Consider the following 19,969-nt stretch of genomic DNA (forward strand, 5'->3'; position numbering starts at 1 on the left):
CACTCTGTGGGCGTCATTAACTGTCACGAGGCACGCGGCTGCCTTCAGGCCATTGCTGAGAGAGTCGACCGGCTCAAGCACTCCCACGGCGCCGCTCTCTACATCTGAAGGCACAAACGCGTACAAAATGTGCTCCGACCAAGGAGGGACGACCGCCTCATCGACCAGCCTGACGGCAACCCGCGAATATACCTTCTCCAATGATCCCACTGTTTGACGGGTGTCAATATCGGTAACGCGAATCTCAGCCCCTCTCCTGTTCAAAAACGGAACTTTTGATCCGCCCGCATTAACCTCTTCCTCAGAGAATGAGACTACCACCTTCCCTTTTCTCAAAAAATCCTGCCCTAATATACCTGACACTCCGTTTGGCAGAGACACCGTGTCCGAGCATACGTAGCAGGGGTGCTCCAATGCAATTCCGCCGAGAGAGAAGTGTAACCGGTAGAGTCCACTTATGCCAAGAGGATCCCCCGTTATGCCTACAAATTTGGTTGCCATACCACCAGACGCTTCCAACACCTCGCGGTCCCCTTTCCTTCGAAGCGTGTTAAAACTGCTCTCCTTAAGCAATGTCACCTTTGACCCCGTATCTATCAACAATTCCATGCAACAACCATTTAACTTGCAACGCACAACAGGGCATGCCTCGTCGGCCACACAAACTACCACCACCTCATCATCCACTGCTCCCTCCCCACGCTCCTCAGGCTGGGGAGGACTATCTAGTTTTTTGTCTCGGTATCTGGAGCCCCGCTGTAGGCTTGCTTAGGGCGTGTCTCGCCTGCTTCTCTTTGTGGCTCCCCACGGCGCACGTTTTGGCAGAACCTGGCGATGTGTCCGCGACCCTGGCAAGCGAAGCATACGATTTCTTCAAACTCTCGCATACCGCGCCTGTAGCTTTGTGGCGGTCTCCGGTTTCCAGCGAATGGGCGCTGTTGAGCGCGCGCTTCAACCTGGCGTTCTACCTGCTGAGATAGCAGCTGTTCTAAGCGATCTAACCGCTCTGTCAAGAGAGCAACCTCAGGGTTGAGCACCGCTCTCTCTATGACGCGTACTCTCGCTGCGGCTGTCGTTAACGCCTCATTTTGTTCCTCATCCAATGCGGCCTCCACGGCTTGGTCGAAATTGCTCGGCTTGCGCGAGAGCACGAACCGGCGCACGGGGTCTTGCAGACCAGCCACGAACAAAGCGGTCATTTCCTCTTTAAGTATATCCTCCGCGTATTTCTTCTTAAGCTGGTCTCCTTCCTCCTCCCTGCTTAACGTATCGCGCGCTAAGCGCTGAAGCCGCGACGCAAACGTTCGCACGTCCTCCCCTACCATCTGTCCGGCGTCACGGAACCTCTGTACTCGCACGTGACGTGGTTGAGTGTCAAAATGCTCAAACGCGAGCTTCTTAAATTCCGCAAATGATTTTGTGGATTTTACCTTTTCGTCTCGCCATGCAAAATCATGAGCAGCTCCTGCCATCTTACACCTCGCCATTCCCAGCATTTGAGCAACGGACCATCCCCCCATTTTCCCAATCTCTTCTAGCATGGAAAAGAAATCGCAGATTGGAACCCCTGTCTTATCTCCCGTAAACGTCGGAATGACGCTTCCTAATGCCAGCATGCTTGCTCCGAGCGACGGCTGTGGAGTGGGAGCTCCCTCAGATAAAGACATTTTTTTTTTCCAAGCCCTCCGGTGCCTCAAGCCTCTCAAATGGGGGTAAAAGTCCCACAATCAGTCCCGTGATTCCCTTTTGATTACAATTTTGAAGTCATGAATGTCGCAGCATTCAGAGGACATTTGCTTTTGAGACCCCACTTCTGACACCAGTGTGATGACCCCCATAATGCGCAGGTCCACACGGGACGGAGAGGCAAAGAGACACCGTATGGCTCAGTTTAAACAAACAGGTATATTCAATAATTACACATGATTAAGATTATACATCAGAGGCTGGGGCGTCCGAGCTTACGTGCCGACGACTTCATGGGGGCGATGGAGTGGCTCCGGAGTTGGGCTCGAGCGGTTGCTGGCAGAAGCTGCACGCCGTCGGGCTTCGGCGCTGAAGGCCCTCTTGGCGAACGATGTCGTCCTGAGCGTCCCTTCCGTACTGCTTCTCGATTTTTATATCCTCTTCTCCAGACTCCCTAGGGTGAGGACGCCCACGCCGGAGGGGAAGGAGGGGGGGCTAGGGCTTTCACTTGGGCGCACAAACATACCACCGCACTTATTGTCTCGCCCCCCTCACGTGTTGAGTCCGAGGGAAAGAATGTTGTCTTCGAGGTAGCGCATAGCGTCGGCTGTGGTAAGGCGCGCTCTGGCCCGCTGACAGTTCCCTTGTCCTGGAATGTGCTCGGGAGAGCCGCCCCTGGAACCGCCACGCCAATTAGGGGAGGATAAGCCCGTTTCCCCGCGGCGACGGCGGCGGGTCCCTTCGTTCTGGTCGTCACTCAAAGAGCATGGCTGGGTAATTGATGATGCCGCTGTCATCTGGGTCTCCGTCTACGCCGCGCCGTGGAACGCGGAACCTCGTAGCACACACAAGGAATGTACCTCGTAGCACACACAAGGAATGTACCTCGTAGCACACACAAGGAATGTACCTCGTAGCACACAAGGAATGTCACACTGGATCCTGAACTCGAGGAGTCGTTCGGCTCTTTCTTTCCTCACGACTCTGGTGAATACCTTCAATAGTTCTCTCTTGAATAGCTGCCATGTCGTAAGGGACGACTCGTAGTTTTCGTACCACGTGCGTGCGGAGCCATCCAATGAGAAGAACACGTGTCCAATTTTTGCCGCATCATCCCACTTGGTGAATGACGCCACGCGCTCAAATTGATCCAACCATTCTTCAGGGTCTTCGCCTAGGGATCCATTGAAAGTTGGCGGCACCCGCGGCTGCTGCACTATGATCGGTGTCGACATCTTCGGCGAGGTTGCGGTGCTCGTAGCCCTGTCTTTTCGCTGTCTTGTGCGGTCCGGCAGTTTCCCGAACTCAGTCTCCTCTCCCTGGAGACGTCGGCTGGCTCGCTGAGCTGCTGGCTCGTCCTTGGGTGCGAAGCGCTCAGGGCTGGCTTCACGACTTGAAGGGGGCGTCCGGAACATGGAAGGATACCCAGCACCTCCACCAGATGTCACGTAGTGGTGACGGCAGTCGAAGCAGCGATGATGACGGACGAAAGGGTCTTCTAAAAGAACTGTTTATTGGGGCTGACTTGCACCCAAAATGGACTGAATCACTCGGCGGCGGCGAAGCGACAAGCGTGCTCGGCGGTCGTCGAACAGAATGCCGGCCGCTGTCGGCCGTGCTCAATTTAAAGCTGATAGCGAACTTTCGAGATAAAGAGCGCGAAGTTACTAGAACATTCCGGAACAACGTAGAATCAGCTCTGCCTGGCTGCGATCAATCGAGATAAATCTAGTCACGTCTTGCGTAGCTAACAAAGCGATAAAGTGATGTGGCGGCAGATTTGAAAAACGAACACACTGCAAATATTCGCCGCAATATATACAAGAGCATGTATCTTGCCCTCCGCACTTCAATCTGGCCGGAGCTACGTCCTGTAGCTTCACCGTGCATCTGCTGTGAGGATCTTCCGTATCGACTTGCATTCGCTTGCACTTTTTATGAATGTTGTTTTGTTCCGACCCTCCTGCTATGCTTACAGGAATGGAAATACGCAACCACTGTCCTCAGTACTTTGTTGTGATAGTCGAAACAAAAACGAAATATACACAAAACTAGCTTATAAAGCTCTTGTACGGACGCGGTAAAGAATGCTCGCGAGTTCCTTGTCGTACGTAAACTTTGCCGACGCACCAATCTTTCAACCCTCTCAGTGAGTTACACTTCGAAACATCATAAACGCTATCCGGCTCTCCGTGACAAAGATTCCTGATCAGCATGTACAAATACTGGTTATAAATGGTTCTGCTCAAAGTTATAAGCAGGAAGACAGATAAACAAGCGTGAGCTCCCGTAGCTAGTATAAGAGCGAGCCGTTGTTGCAGACCGCACAGGCTTATGTTGAAGAAGTACGACCCAGCATCTTGCGCTCTACGCAGGCTACCACGGCTCGACTGGCGAACTCCCGTGCGCATACGCCAGCACCACGACTCCGGTGAGCGACGTCTTCCTAGAGGCCGGAAAGGAGCTTGGCTACCCTTTCGTCGACTATAACGGGCCCAACCAAACAGGTATGCAACACACTTTATCGCGTGAGAGCACAAAGAAGGCGTGTACGCCTTGGAAACCTTCAAACCACGCTACAAACTTCTGGTGGCGCAGTACCGTGTGAATCATGTTCCGGTGTCATGCACTTCCAATTGCTGACTTTGTGCGCTTCTATTTTGGCAAGCATGCTAATCCATGCGCGTTTGGCACCTCCTAGCAGCGGACCGCATACACGAATAAAGCGAAAGGACTCTCATTTTCTCCTCGCAACTGGTTACAAAATTAATAAATTGCATTTACTGGCGAAATGCTGGTAGATAAAAGCTTATCAAGCTGAATGCCGGAGTCAAGAAGTCAATGCTCTTTAAACTTGACCATTTGAAAGAAGCTGTGCGTAGTTATGGTGGTCGACTTATTGGAGATGATTCTAAAAAATATATAGATTGCGCACTACTACGCGCTACGACGCGCAGTAAAGAGGGAGATAGACTTTGCAACAGGTCAAATTAAGACCATATATGAACTCTTCCTCCAAGCCCACAAGAGCCAACGGGTTGACGAACGCGACCAAGGCCAGCCACGCGTGTCAGTAGGGAGCAGGTGGTTGGGGTAGTGTTGGGAACACATGGCTGCGTGGCAAGCGCAAAGCAGATGTTCTACGTTCGCGTAGCAGCAGGAGCAATTAAAGAAGCAGAGGACGGCACTAAAAAAAAGTTATAGGAACAGTGACGAGTTCGTTTACCTGTGTGGCTGTCAACGTACATACCCAAAAATTCTGGACGAAAGCATTTTTGAGCGGGAAACTGTTTATCAACGCAATTGTTTTTAATAAAATTTAAGATTTCGCATATAATAAACATATCCGGAGATCACCGGACGGTAGTCCAGTATTCTTTTTCTATTCACGTTTTTGCTATCGTTAAAATGTTCCCGATAGGTTTTCTACGGCAGTTTTAACTTTTCGATGCGATCACTCGAAGCACTTTAACAAAAAATTTGCTACATATCAGAACAATTCCATAATTCCATATTTCTATAAGAGTTTCTTATAATTTTCCAATTATCAGAATTTTTGCCCAAAAAAGGTGGACTTGGAGTATCAGTGCGCGTAATGTATTAAAATTGTTTGATGATTATGTTTTTCCCCGTAACGGCTGGCCCATCTTTTCAAATGAAGCAGTGTATGAAGCTTTTCAGCAGCGCAGACAAAGCCTCAAATTTTTTCGACTGCTAAGGAAATTCCACACTTAAGCCCACAGCCCAGAATGGTTGTACTATGAATTATTGAAAACATTCTCCGCCTACGGTGCTCAATGTTCGATTTAAGAACATTAGCTACGGGAGCTTGAAGTGTTTATAGCGGTGTGCGAAGCAAACCTGGAGAAGACCAAATCTAAACATCCGCTGATGTTACGGATGTTTGGATTTCCTTTCCGGAAACATTCCTTCTAAGAAACAAGTAGCGCATGGGTTTTGCACTACTATTGTGATTTACAGCTACCTTCTCTATATCCGATATATTTTCTCGTTATATGAGCTAATAAATTTTATAAGCGTGTGCATCACGATACGACGAACCGTTTCACGCCATCTGAAACCCCCTGCTAGGAAGGCTTAGGCCGTAATGGCTGTCTGAAGGTCCTCGGAATGATTGGGGGGGGGGGGGGGGGGAGTCGTTGTTTGGGAATCCCGCACATATTTTCGGCTTCATCTAAATCAGTGATTTTGTCCTCACGAACATGCCAAGTCATTTGGCATGACTTCTAACATTCTGCATTAAACGGGAAGAACCCAAATTTTATGGAAATGGTTTTCCTTCTTTTCTGTCCTGTGTTCGTCCTATTATGGAATATGCCTGTATTGTATTTGACCCTGCACAGCAATTATGAATAGACAAAATGGAGAAAATTCACAACAGGGCAGGAGGATTCGTCTTGGGCAGGTACGGGCGAAGAGATAGTTGTACAAAAATGAAAAAAAAAATTGGCAGTGGTTTAGCTCTGGTTAAAATGGGAGTGGCGCGATAGCTACAGCTGGCCGAGTGGAACTTGCTCAGTTGAATTGAAAAGTCAGTCTTTCGCCTCTCCGTTTCGCTGGGCGTTCCTTCTTCATCTTCATCCCACTTGAAACGGCGCATGCGCACAGGTGTGGCAGCTCGGTTTCGCCGGCGCGCCGCGCTGCCGGCAGCAGCAGCTGCTCCGCACCAAGTAGCTAGTTACGTGACCAAGCACGTGACGAACCACGTAATCAGCCACGGCGCCGTGCCGCTGGCAGCTGCTCCGTACCACGTTACCAACCACGTGACAGCGTCGCGGCACAGCCACGGCGTGGCAACGCACCCACGGGGTGGCAGAGCCGCCACCGCCACGGCGCCGCCCCGCTGAAGGCTCGAAATGCTGCAGTAATGTAGCTATCGCTACAAAAGTTTTGACGTGAGAAAGTCTTACTGCTCCAAAAAGAATGTTTAGACTAGAGTTGTCGTACTTAATAATTCATGGCAAAACTGGGAGTAATTGTGAACGTTATTTCAAACAGCCCTTTTACTTTTTAAAACGACATGACGATTTTTGTAAAATTCGTGAGTACCGTGCCAGGACGAACTTGTTCGGGAACTCATGTTTTGTTAAAGCTTTGCAACAGTGGAATCGACTATAGGAGGTTCAAGTGTGCTAACAAAGGTGTGTTTCTGCCAATCTGTAACCCCCTGCCATGACGCTTTCGGGCAAGGCGCGGTATTTCTTGAATAAAGAAATAAAAGAAAACCCGGGGGGGAGGGGGGGGGGGTCCCACTCCGATGGCCGCTATACTGGCACATATATAACGGATCGAAAGTATAGGTATCAATTGAGGCGTTACGCACCCACTGTTGCTACGTGATACAGTGTGGTCACATGGTTGCTTTTTTGGTCACTTTGACCTTCATTGCAGACAAGCGCGTCTTTGACAAACGTAAGTAGGGAGATCTAACGCTGTTAAAACATAAGCTTGATTCTCGCGGAAGGGAGTCGAAGTTTACGATAGGGGAGTGGTATGGTATGTGGTAACTGATACATTTATCTAGCATGTTGTGGCCGCTGATCTGGATTATGAGGCAAAGGGTCTGGAGTGAAAGAACGAGGCGGAGTACATTGAACAGTTGCTCTGAGATCATGAATAGAGGCTTTGCAGAACCCCAAAGAGAATGACGTAAAATAGAGTCATTGCTTAGGTTTGCTTAACACGTGCTCTAGAGAAATTCTGCGTGCATGGCATGGGATCCACATTTCCCCTGCAGGTTGGCCGCCTGTCTACCTGAGGATAGCCTGCTCATTTGTTTGCGTCTTTCGCGGAACGCCTAAATCAGAAAAAACAATATGAAACCGCCAGTAGTGACTGCCATGTTTAAACTATGCGAGAAGCAGGGTAGGCTGTTGCTGTTCGGCCAGTAACTTACCCATTGCGTAACCATAACTGGCAGTCGAGTCAGCGTTGTTGTTTTCTCAGTACCTATAAAGCTTCAAAACTTTTGTAACCCTTCAAATCGTAACCGTAACGAAAACCAAGGCTCTATGAGCAGGCACTGCAGTCGGTTCATGAAATCTTTGGAAGGCCGAGTATACATGATTTCTATAGCGTGTGGTCCAGTGTGAATCGGTCTCTCTCGTAAGTGTGCCAGTGCACAGTTAAATGAGAGCCATTATAACGTACAGATGCTCGTCAGTGACAACCCGGGCTCTGAAGGAACGATGAGCACAAATTGATGGTTACCTACATCGCTATATCACCGTTTTCTAAAACCTTCAACTGAAAATTCTGCTTTTATAAGCTCGAAAAGGTAGAATTATGGTGATGTGTGGCATGACGACCGCCCCGCATGACAACCCCGGACGATGGCGCGTACAAGATAAGAGCAGGCTCGTGCGAAACAATGCAACTTTTTTGCCGGGCACACTGGTGCCCCTAAAGATCTTAACTGCTTGGAGGCAACAGTGCCAGCAATCGGCACTGGGCGGCGTCGAAGATGAAAATAGCTGCCGCTCTCCGCAACGCACAATTTCAAGGTGGCGAAGTACTTGCGGAATAAGGTGCACAAAGCACCTGAGACCGTTTAGAACATCGCAGAAGCAATTCCGTGCGGCTACAATCATACAAGACGAATCTTGTCGCTTCTGGCGTGACAGAAATTTAGCATTGCTTGCTACTGACCGACATGTCTTTCCAGGCGCGATAAGTTAAAAAAAGCTGTAGCCTTCAGCTCAACTAATACATCAAAGTCCGTAGTGCATGTTCACGGCATTTGCTTTCTTTCGTCTCCGTCACGTGACGGCGTAAGATGGGTCCACTCCTCAAATTCGTTCACTAAAGAAACAGGCGCCAGCGGTCAATGCAATGCGTGCGCGAGATAGGGAAAATCACTATTTTCCTATTTTCCTGGGCGTGGACAACTTAGGAAGACCCTTGGACATGGAAACCACAGCTCGCTGGTCGTCCAGTTGGTCCGACGTCAGCCACTCCAGTTAGGAGAGTGGGGGAAGAGAGTAGAGGAAAGGACCTCGTAGAGCTACTGGACCCTGAAGGAGCCAGTGCTGCAGATTGGCATAGCCTTGAGGAAGATAGAATACAGTTGAGGTCATAAATGACAGGTCGATACCACCTACATTTAGCTGCTATTGAAGGGTATCAAGTGCGCTTGAATGAAACAGGTGCTGGTGTCGAGCTTATGGAAAATGCTAGCGTAGGCGAAGCTGAGTTGAGGGAGTGCTTTGAGGAGCGTCTGCAATGAGTTGAGGAGTTGTGTGTTTCGTGCCTTGCTAAGCCGTTCGCAGCGTAAAGCCTCGTCACAGGTTGGGAGGGCTTGGCCAGGGGATTGGGGGAGTCCGGATGTCAGTTTTGCAGTGCCAATTAAGTCGAAGAGAGAAAGGGGGTTAGAGACGGGAGAACAGACGCATTAGCCGCCATCTCTGTGGAGGCTTGCTGATGGCTCGACTAAGAAGTCTTTTACTGTGATAGCAGTACCAGTGGCGCTTGGTGGAAATTCCAGCGTCGTCCGAGCGAAGCGTTGGTGAGTGACGCCTCCACCCCCTCAGAAGCTTCAGCCCTGCACCTACCTACCCTGCCTTTACACTCCACATGGCCTATACCCTGTAGAGTGCATCTTGAAACCGCGCAAAAAAGGACAAGGGACGAGGAAGGAACCAACAGGACAGAGCACGGAACTTCAAATGGTTTATTACAACAGTGCGTCACATTTACACAATCATCGTAATCACGTGGTAACGTGACAAACGATCATCACGTAGCACTTGTGCGCGGGCGTGTACGAGACATCATGCAATCTAGATATGAATACTCTTTATCGGACAGGTTAACCGATGTTTTGCTGACACACGATCCGGAATCCTTCTTGATACAGTAGACCTCATACACTTCTCTGCTTAGTTAGACACTTTCCGCGAGGGGTCCGCATAACAATTTATGCTGATGATATCTGCATCTGGACCGCGTCACGTTCGCGCTATATTACCCAGCAACGTCTTCAGAGAGCACTATTGCACATTTCGATGTACCTGGCTTCCAGAGGTCTTCGTCTCTCGCCAGAAAAGAGTGTTGCAATGGCGTTTACAAGAAAAACGATGACCCGATATCCGCTGCTCCTAGGCGGACGATCGCTGCCATATGTACGATCTCAGCGATTCCTGGGTGTTGTAATCGACTATAATCTGTCATGGTCACCTCAGATCAAAAAACTCCGTGCGAGGATTACTGCAGCATCGCAAGTGTTCAGGTTCATGGCGAGAACAAGGTGGGGTAGCAACTGCCGATCAATGCTTCTGCTTGAAAAAGCCTACGTTGAAGGAACCTTGCGCTACTGTCTACCAGTGCTTCAAAGATTATCTACATCAAGCACTAAGACTCTCAATGCCGCACGGAACAACTGCCTGCGAATATGTTTTGGCCTCCCAAAGGGTTCCTCTGCATCAGGAACAGTAGCGGAGGCAGGATGTCTCCCAATAGAGGTAATTGCCGCCCAGGAAACTATGCGTACCCATCTCCGCCATGTCCTGCAAGGGAAGAAGCACTTCCTACACCGTGTCCACCTAACTCACAGCAACTCTAGCTTTGTCCAGGCAGTGCAGCTCCTGCCCCTTCCTACTATTAATCAGCCTCAGAAACTACTACCTCTGGCCTTTCCTCCATGGACACTCTCTCCTCTAAAGGTGAAGAAGTCTGTTCCAGGTGTGAATGCAAAGAGCCGCATACCACAGGCAGCACTTCTGCAAGCTACTCTCGCCTACTTAATCGAAGAATATACGCAGCACACCCATATCTTCACCGATGGTTCAACTACTAAAGAAACTTCTTCTTGTGGCCTTTATGTGCCCTCAACAGGCCATGCCCTTTCTTACCGGCTGCAGCGGAGGACCTCCTCTACAACAGCTGAGCTTCACGGCATTAAGGAAGCTGTTTCTTACATCCTGCGCCGAACCGCCGGCCGTTGGGTTATCTTCACCGATTCAAAAGCATCTCTGAAGATCCTGGCCAACCTGCTGAAGAAAACGAATCACCAGCCAGTTTCCCTGGACATTGGGTATATCCATCATTTAGCTATTGCCGCAGGCCACTGCATAACATTTTAGTGGGTACCTGCTCACTGTGGCATTATGGCTAATGAAAAAGCAGATGAAGCGGCCCGTAAGGGCCATCAAGGTCAGAGATACATTCGAAGTTTTCTCACGAAATCTGATGCGTCCCAAATGGCTAAAAGTTTTGCGTACGAAGAAACGTATCGGCTTTGGAGTTTGCCGACACATCAGTACCAATTTCTTCACTCAATCGACCCACATCTTAGATCAAGACTCTCACCCAGAATTCCTCGACAACTCGAAACACTTTATCACCGACTTCGTCTGAATGCTGCATATACAAATGGCCTGCGATACCGTTTTGGACAAATGAACAGTCCGCATTGTGACAACTGTGCTTCGATAGAAACTGTGGAACATATCCTGCTTGAGTGCCCTGCGTATGCTAACGAGCGTGCGTACAATGAACATTGCATGCAGAAGCTCTGCCCAGTGCCCCTAACAATGGACAAAGTTTTAGACCCCTTAGCCTGCTTCAGGCAACAGAGACTTGCAATGAACTTTCTTTTTACATATTTAAAAGACATTGGACATCTCGATAAGCTCTAAATTCACTTGCAGGTTACCTTCATGCATTCTTCTTGCAGTGAACTTCGTCAGCCCATTCGTCGGACTATGCACTCCATCATTCCATAGGTTACATCAATACTCGCCACTGCATCCTGAGTACCCATTTCATGCCTGCATTTTATCTTCGCTTTTTTTTCCACCTCTTCCACGCTGCTCTCCTTCAGTCTTTATCTCCCAAATTCCCCTCCCTACGCAGAGTAGCATGCCAGCGATATTGAAACGCCGGCTAAATTCTCTGTTTATTCATTAAAGAGTCTCTCTCTCTCTGCTTAGTTTCGACCCAAACGTTTTGAGCATAGTGGTATCGCGAAACCGAGGCGTGCAACCACGGCAGTGGCGACAATGGTCGGCCCCATACCCTCCCCCCAGCAATGCGCCTACTCCTGCGTGGTGCTCCTGGAGTCTGACGTGTATACAACGTCCAGTTTGTCCGATGTAGCTTTTGCCACAGGACAGGGGTATACGGTAAACAACCCCCCTTTTACACGTGACAAATCTTTCTGCGTGCTTGATACCGCAATCTTCTTTGTGCTTTCCCTGCACCTTGTTGCATAGGCCGGCCAGTTTTTGGTGTGCGGTGAAGACCACCGGCACGTCCCCTTCTGATCCACTTTTCTCTAGCGATGCGAGATCTGGTGGTAGTATGGGATGGAAACGGGTCTCTTGCGTTGCGCTTCTTCCCTACGGCGGTGCTCAGGTACGCCCCTGGCTTCACTGGCAAGGGCCTCTAGCACAGAGGTGATTAACTCCCCAGGAGAATCAGCACTGGCAAGCCTTTTTAGCTGGAAACTAGAGCCGCACGCAGGCAGTTTTTTGCGATGCCCCTTTTAACAAGCTTGGAATGAGCTGATTGGTGGCTTAAAATCGCCTTTTTTGAGCGAGGCTGATACCTCCAGCACACTTGTGTTTCGCGGACAACAATACAGATATCAAGGAATTTGCAAGGAACCTTGCGCTGGCACCTCATGGCTGCAGCTAAGGCCAAAAGAGCACTCGGAGAAGATTTCTAGAACCCAGTGCACCGCTGTCATACCCCCCTCATGCGTAACCTCTTTCAGGAAAATAGCGTAATCATCCACGTATCTAAAAATCTTAGCCGAGTAGGATGTGTCAAGGCGTTCAGCAATTCGCTTGTCACAGTAAGATAAAAATGTGTCACTCAACAAAGAGGCTATGCAAGAGCCAATACATACGCCACTCTTTTGAATGAAGTTTTCCCCCTTCAAAATTGACAATGGTCGATGAAAGAAAAAACCTAAGAATTTCTGAAAAGTTATATACGCTTAATCCGCATACATTCTGGAAGGCCACATGACCATAGTCATAAATTGTATCTTTAAGAGCACAAAAGAGTTTGTCATGAGGTAGGGAATAAAACAGGTCGGTTACATCTATTCAGAAAGGGAACAAGGGTTGGTTCGAGCTTTCATGGTCACGAAGAAATGCGATAAACTCTTCAGAATTCTTTATCATGAACGGGTCGGCTATTCGGAGTATACGCAAATGTTTTTGTAAAAACTTGGATAAAGCCCCCTGCCACGTATCCCGCTCTGAAACAATGGCTCTAAAGGAAACGCCTTCTTTATGAATTTTCGCGGAAAAGAAAATACTCAGTGCTCCGCTCTTTTCCTCTTTGACAGTTTCTCCAAGATTTGCCACGTTGTGCTTGTCGCACAAAGCCAACGCTAGTTTTTTCAGCTTAGGAGCGCTACACTTCGTGGCGGAAAAGTTTTTTGAAACAGCTTCCTTCGCTTTATACGATAAAGTGGAATAGGTAGAACAGCGAAGCTACCCTCTTTATCTGAAATCATTAAAGCCAGATCATTGTGCTGGAGATAATCGATGGTTTCTCTAACTTGTAGTCGGTCTTTTTTTCTGGCCTTCTTCAACAAAATACATTTAACACCTTCCGAGACGCACCAGCCTTTTTCGTCTTCAGGCATACGTCTATCTATATCCTTAACTAGGCTTAACTAGGGACAAGAGTTCCACTGCAGAGACCTTAGGCTCAGTGCAGAATTTGGGGCCATTGGACAACACCTTATCAACAAATTTCGGCACAGAGCACGGACCGACATATGAAACTTTTTCTGGTAGTGAATTGAAACTTCTCCGATACTTTGACCAATCAAGAAGTGCTGGAAGGCACTGGGACCACAGCGCATTTCTTCGTGACCACGAAAGCTCGAATCAACCCTTGTTTCCTTTCTGAATAGATGTAACCGACCTGTTTTATTCCATACCTCATGACAAACTCTTTTGTGCTCTTAAAGATACAATTGATGACTATGGTCCTGTGGCCTTCCAGGATCCATGTGGATTAAGTGTAGATAACTTTTTAGAAATACTTAGGTTTTATCTTTCAACGACCATTGTCAATTTTGAAGGGAAAAACTTCATTCAAAAGAGTGTCGTTTGTATTGGCTCTTGCATAGCCCCTTTGTTGAGTGACATATATTATCTTACTGTGACAAGCGAATTGCTGAACGCCTTGACACATCCTACTCGGCTAAGGTTTTTAGATACGTGGATGATTACGCTATTTTCCTGAAAGAGGTTACGCATGAGGGGGGTATGACAGCGGTGCACCGGGTTCTAGAAATCTTCTCCGAGTGCTCTTTTGGCCTTAGCTGCAGCCATGAGGTGCCAGTGCAAGGTTCCTTGCAATTCCTTGATATCTGTATTGTTGTCCTCGAAACCCAAGCGTGCTGGAGGTATCAGCCTCGCTAACAAAGCAATTTTAAGCCACCAATCAGCTCATTCCAAACTTGTTAAAAGGGGTATCGCAAAAAACTGCCTGCGTCCTGCTCTGGACAAGTCCTGTAATCATTAAATGGCACACAGCGTGAGTTTCCAGCTAAAAAGGCTGACCAGTGCTGGTTTCCCTGGGGCGTTAATCACCTCTGTGCTAGAGGCCCTTGCCAGTGAAGCCAGGGGCGTACCTGAGCGCCGCCTTAGGGAAGAAGCGCAACGCAAGAGACCCGTTGCCATCCCATACTACCACCAGATCTCGCATCGCTTGAAAAAAGCGGCTCAGAAGGGCGACGTGCCGGTGGTCTTCACCGCACCCCAAAAACTGGCCGGCCTATGCAACAAGGTGCAGGGAAAGCACAAAGAAGATTGCGGTATCAAGCACGTAGAAAGATTTGTCCCGTGCAAAAGGGGGGTTGTTTACCGTGTACTCCTGTCCTGTGGCAAAAGCTACATCAGAGAAACGTGACGTTGTATACACGTCAGACTCCAGGAGCACCACGCAGGAGAAGGCGCATTGGTGGGGGAGGGCATGTGGCTGACCATTGTCGCCACTGCCGTGGTTGCACGCCTCGGTTCCGCGATACCACTATCCTCAAAAATTTCGGGTCGAAACTAAGCAGAGAAGTGTATGAGGCCTACTGTATCAAGATGGATTCCGGATCGTGTGTCAGCAAAACATCGGTTAACCTGTCCGATAAAGAGTATTCATATCTAGATTGCATGATGTCTCGTACACGCCTTCGCACAAGTGTTACGTGATGATAGTTTGTCATGTTACCACGTGATTACGATGATTGTATAAATGTGACGCACTGTTGTAATAAACCAGTTGAAGTTCCGCGCTCTGTCCTGTTGGTTTCTTACTCGTCCCTTGTCCTTTTTTGCGCGGTTTCAAGATGCACTCTAATAATAGTCACCAACTAGCCCGTCTCTCTCTATTTTACTACACCCTGTACAAATACACAGAGCAGAAGAACGATGAAGCGTTGACGAAAGCTAACCCAAAGACAAAGCTGGAAAACCAGCTGCCCTCCAGATGCACCACCTACCAGCCACTACCCTACCCCACCCCACAATATATTCACCGCATGCTCCAAAAACACCATCGAAATTGGCATAAGACTACCACAGCATAATGGTTCTGCGTAGCAGCTGTTTTGCTATTAGGGTAATGTACATTTGATTGCGAATTTATTTTTCTTGTCTTTCAGTTTACATTCATAATTTTCACGTCATTTATGCATACCTGAGGTCCAGGGAGTTGTTTTATTCAGGCGCACTGTGGCCCACTAGAACGTATTTCTATTTTTTGTCGATTACTCAATCGGACGATCAGCTCAACAAAATTACTCACAGTTCTTTTCACAACTCAATTTTTGTGGACACTTTTATTTCTTGATGTTATTGACGTTGAGAATAGCAAATGTTTTGCAAAAAATCTTTACGCATGGACAAAGCACGTAAACCTCAACGGGTTTCCCAACGCACTTCGATGCAGGGTTCGCACGAATCCAAGTTAACGTGCTGGATGGAAGGCGTTACAGTTCGAGCAAGTCCTTCATCAAGCCCGTTATATCATTGCGGACAAACCTGCACATATCGCTGCTCTCCAAGGCCACCAAGGTGAGGAATGAGCCCCCGTATGGAGGCGAACCAACATACACGCGGAATTACGAGGAGCCTGTGATCGGCACCAGGTGATTCGTCGATGAAATTGTGCTTCATGCGCTCAGAATGTGCATGAAGCATTTTAAGGTCGCTTTTTTATTTGCTAGTTTGATTTTTACCACTCTTCCCTTTTTGGAAAGCCACTTCGCAGCCTATTGTAGAAAATAAACCTGCACGAATTAGTTATTATCTGCAGTGTTCCACAATATTTAACATGTATCAGTTTTGAAGCTCGGTTTGCCTTGGATATGGTTCTTCGCTTGAAGGCATGAGGCATTTCGGGCTAGCTTGCACTTAAAATAACGGAAAGCTGGGCTAGTTCGTATCACATACACATAATGTATATATATATATATATATATATATATATATATATATATATATATATATATATATATATATATATATATATATATATATATATATATATATACCAAAAGTGATTTCTGGCAGCTGATTTGGTCAATATAATATAAAAGCACAACAAAAATTTGAAGAAACATATCAGGATTTAATTCACGACGTTTCGGCTGGAGGACCAGCCTTTTCCGAGTGTAGTACAGCGTTTGAAACACGCAGTTTTTATAGAGAATGCGCGAGGTACAAAGTTTACAAGTTTACAGCAAAGTACCGAGTTCAATACACTAGGAGGGGGAGGGAAGAGACCAGGAAGAACATTTTTTTTAACAAAGGAAGAGAGAGAATCGGTGACAATCTAAGAAGGCGTCTCCTAACCTGAATGCAGGTGTTCCCAAGGGGCCATTTTTTTTAAGTAACAAAAGAATAATAAGATTAGGATAATAAAAATATAAAAAGGAGGAGATTCTTTCCCACCACCTCAGGGCAGCCTTGGAAAGGACCTCGAGGTGTGGCTCCTCTCAGCATTTTGGTGACAAGCGTGAAGGGCTCCACCCCTGTACAAGGAGGAAGCTACATTCCAGAGAAACTGGTAGGAGGGGGGGGGAAGGGGGAGTAAAGAGGAATGCAAAGGAGACCTCTAGTAAAGAAAAAAAGACGAAAAAAAAGAAAAAAGTAGTGAAAAAAGGAAAAAAGAGCCATTGTACAAGGCTTGGTAATATGCATTCAGAGAAGGGTGGTGGCAACAGGAGAGAACACAAAATAGGACATTTAAAAAGAAAAAAAAAGAAAAAAGGGGGATTCTTAAGGGCTGCTATGGAAAGGGGTGAAGGGGGCATTTTGGTGACAAGCGTGAAGGGCTTCACCCCTGTACATGCAGAAGGCAACATTCCAGAAGAACTGGTAGGGGGGAAGGGAGGGGGTAAAGAGGAATGCCAAAGAGGCCTCTAGGGAAAGAAGAGAAGAAAAGAAACAAAAACGCAGAGACAAAAAGAATAAGAAAAAGAAAGAAAATTTGGGGAAAAAGGAAAGAAGAGCCATTGTACAAAACTTGGAAATATCCATTCAGACAAGGGTTGTGGCAACACCAGAGAAATCAAATAATACAAGTTCCTAATCAATCTTTAGAAGGGCACTCCGTACACACGCATACAGATACAGACAAAAGACGAGGCTAACAATAAAACCAACACCAGAAACGAACTGCAATGAGTCGGAAGTAAGACAAATGGCCATTCAAAGTGAACAATTCATCAATGTATGAAGAGAAGACAGACATGACAGCAAAAAAATGAGGGGGGGATAACAGCAAATGGGTGACAATATAATACAATGCGTGACAATACAAGATTAGAATAATAATAAAAAGGGGAAAGAAAATAGCAGTAAATGTGGGACAATGCAAGTGAAAAAAGGAAAACATGTCGGAAGCTATGCTTGTTATGCATGCTGCCGCCCGTTCTATGAGTCTGGGGTAATTATTTTTGATAGTCTGGGATAATTATTATTCTAGTAGTCTGGGATAACTATTTGTCACATCTATTGAGTGTGTAAACATGATAGCCGGCCTACTGTTTTGTTAATGCCGCTCGAGACTGTGTTAAATTTGTGAGTCAGGTACGATTCACAGCTCTCGCGGTCATAATTTGTTTTGAACCCCGATTGGAGTACAATAGCTGCAAAGTTATCGAATGGGTGCCCAAGGCTGTTGATGTGTTTTGAAAGTGGGAGATTTGGCTGTGTCCGCACATGTGATCTGTGGTTGTTGATGCGAATTCTGAACGGTGTAACTGTCTGCCCTACGTACTGAGCTTTACAGGTGCCACATTCCAGGAGGTAGACAACATTAGCGCTGTCGCATGAAAAGTTACCTTTTATCTGAAATGAGAAGGATGACGCTGTGCTTTTAGCACTGGTTGTTGTTGTCATCATCGGACAGAGTTTGCACCTAGGTTTATTGCATGGCGCGGATCCTCTGAAGCTACGGTTGCCGATTCTAGACGATGTTATCATATCCCGGATGTTCCTTGCGCGCCTATACACAACACGTGGGGGATCAGGGATAACTTCTTTCATCTTTTCAATCTGTTGAAGGATGTTGTGGTGTTTTTTAAGAATTGTGCTAACATTGGGCATTGAAGCCGAATGGGTAAGGACCACATTGACTTGGTAGTCCCGGCGTGGCTGCTTTTTGCCTTTATGAGTTCGCGCCGGTCATGCTTTGAAGCTTTCTTGACTGAATCGTCGATGACTGACAATGGGTGCCTCTGTCGTGCTAGGTCCACACGGAGTTGCTCGCAGTTTGATTCAAAGTCGCCTTCTTTAGAGCAAATCCTACGGAAATATATATATATATATATATATATATATATATATATATATATATATATATATATATATATATATATATATATGTGTGTGTGTGTGTGTGTGTGTGTGTGTGTGTGTGTGTGTGTGTGTGTGTGTGTGTGTGTGTGTGTGTGTGTGTGTGTGTGTGTGTGTGTGTGTGTGTGTGTGTGTGTGTGTGTGTGTGTGTGTGTGTGTGTGTGTGTGTGTGTGTGTGTGTGTGTGTGTGTGTGTGTGTGTGTGTGTGTGTGTGTGTGTGTGTGTGTGTGTGTGTGTGTGTGTGTGTGTGCGTGGTGTGTGTGTGCGCGCGTGCGTGCGTGCGTGCGTGCGTGCGTGCGTGCGATACCAACCAGCCAAGCTTTCTGTTGTTTTAGGTGCAAGCTGGCCCCAAAATGATATATCGAAGCAGGTGACCAGTAATATGACAATTTCTGCACAATTAACCCTCAATCTGCCTTTCTAGCACGCCAAAAAAAAAAGTCTATTAGATTCCTCTTCTTGCTGCAGCAACAATATCGGGGAAACAGGGTGTTGTTAAATGAGCTCCTCATTGAGCAGAACCACTGTCTGAAGCACGTGAGGCCAGCTAACTTGAGCTTGCTATGCAAACAACACAATTGTAGAGCGATATTAGAAGACAGTGAAGCTATCTTCTTAGACAAAAATCTATCAGGGAGATAGTAGAAGTATTTTACATTCGCAAATATGGCGCCACGTTCGTTAAAGCCTTCTATTGCACTACACGAGCGCGAGATTCCGATATTGGACAGCATCTTGCGAGCATGGCCGGATTATTCATCACATCAATGTGTGTATATCTACATTGTATGTGAATAACCCTTCACTTGAACGTTAGTTTCATTCTATGTGAATAAACATTCAGTTGAAAATTAGCTGCCGTCCAGTATTCTCGTCTGTCATCTTTGATGTCCTGCGCTGGTATAAATTTGGTTCGTACAGTTAGGACGGAGTGGAACGAGAACAGGCATATGCCGTGTTTTCCCGCTTTGCAGCGAGATATTCATATACAACCGGTTTATGAACATGGACTTCCGTAAATATTTACCCACAGATAAGGATAAGGCTAGTTGTAGACTGCACCATGAAGTCAATAGGTAAAATGTTTGCTTTGTTCACAGGCGCTGTTCGCGTTTCATTCCGGCCTAACTCTACATCGTAAAAATCAACAAAGCAAAAATCATTCGAGCTACTCGTCCTGAGGTCTTTTACTTACCTCGTTTTTCTTTCTGTGAGTTTCTTTTTTTACCTCGCAGGTCGTTGTTCTTAAGAAATGTGTATATTCTTCAGTGAATGAGAACAATTATTGCATATAAAGACATGCGGTCTTCGTTTGCGTTTTCCTTCTCGCTTCTGCATTGCAGTTTTTTTAGTCCTGGAAGAGATCCTCAACAGCAATCATCAGTCTTTTTTCTTCTGACATCAGTGGTGACATAGTAGTTATTGATACATCATGCAGTGTA

The 19,969-nt window shown here is 47.0% G+C and overlaps 1 protein-coding gene across 1 annotated transcript in view; it reads left to right on the top strand.

The window, feature by feature from the left end:
* LOC144103980 (L-sorbose 1-dehydrogenase-like) overlaps positions 1-19,969 on the top strand; it is a 98,396-nt gene that overhangs the window by 44,570 nt on the left and 33,857 nt on the right. Inside the window, exons 5-6 of the mRNA XM_077636729.1 lie at positions 4,062-4,193; positions 15,616-15,740. Coding sequence (XP_077492855.1) covers positions 4,062-4,193; positions 15,616-15,740 — 257 coding nt within the window. The remainder of the gene's footprint in view (positions 1-4,061; positions 4,194-15,615; positions 15,741-19,969) is intronic.

This window comes from Amblyomma americanum, chromosome 9 (assembly GCF_052857255.1).
Source record: "Amblyomma americanum isolate KBUSLIRL-KWMA chromosome 9, ASM5285725v1, whole genome shotgun sequence".
Classification (NCBI taxonomy): Eukaryota; Metazoa; Arthropoda; class Arachnida; order Ixodida; family Ixodidae; genus Amblyomma; species Amblyomma americanum.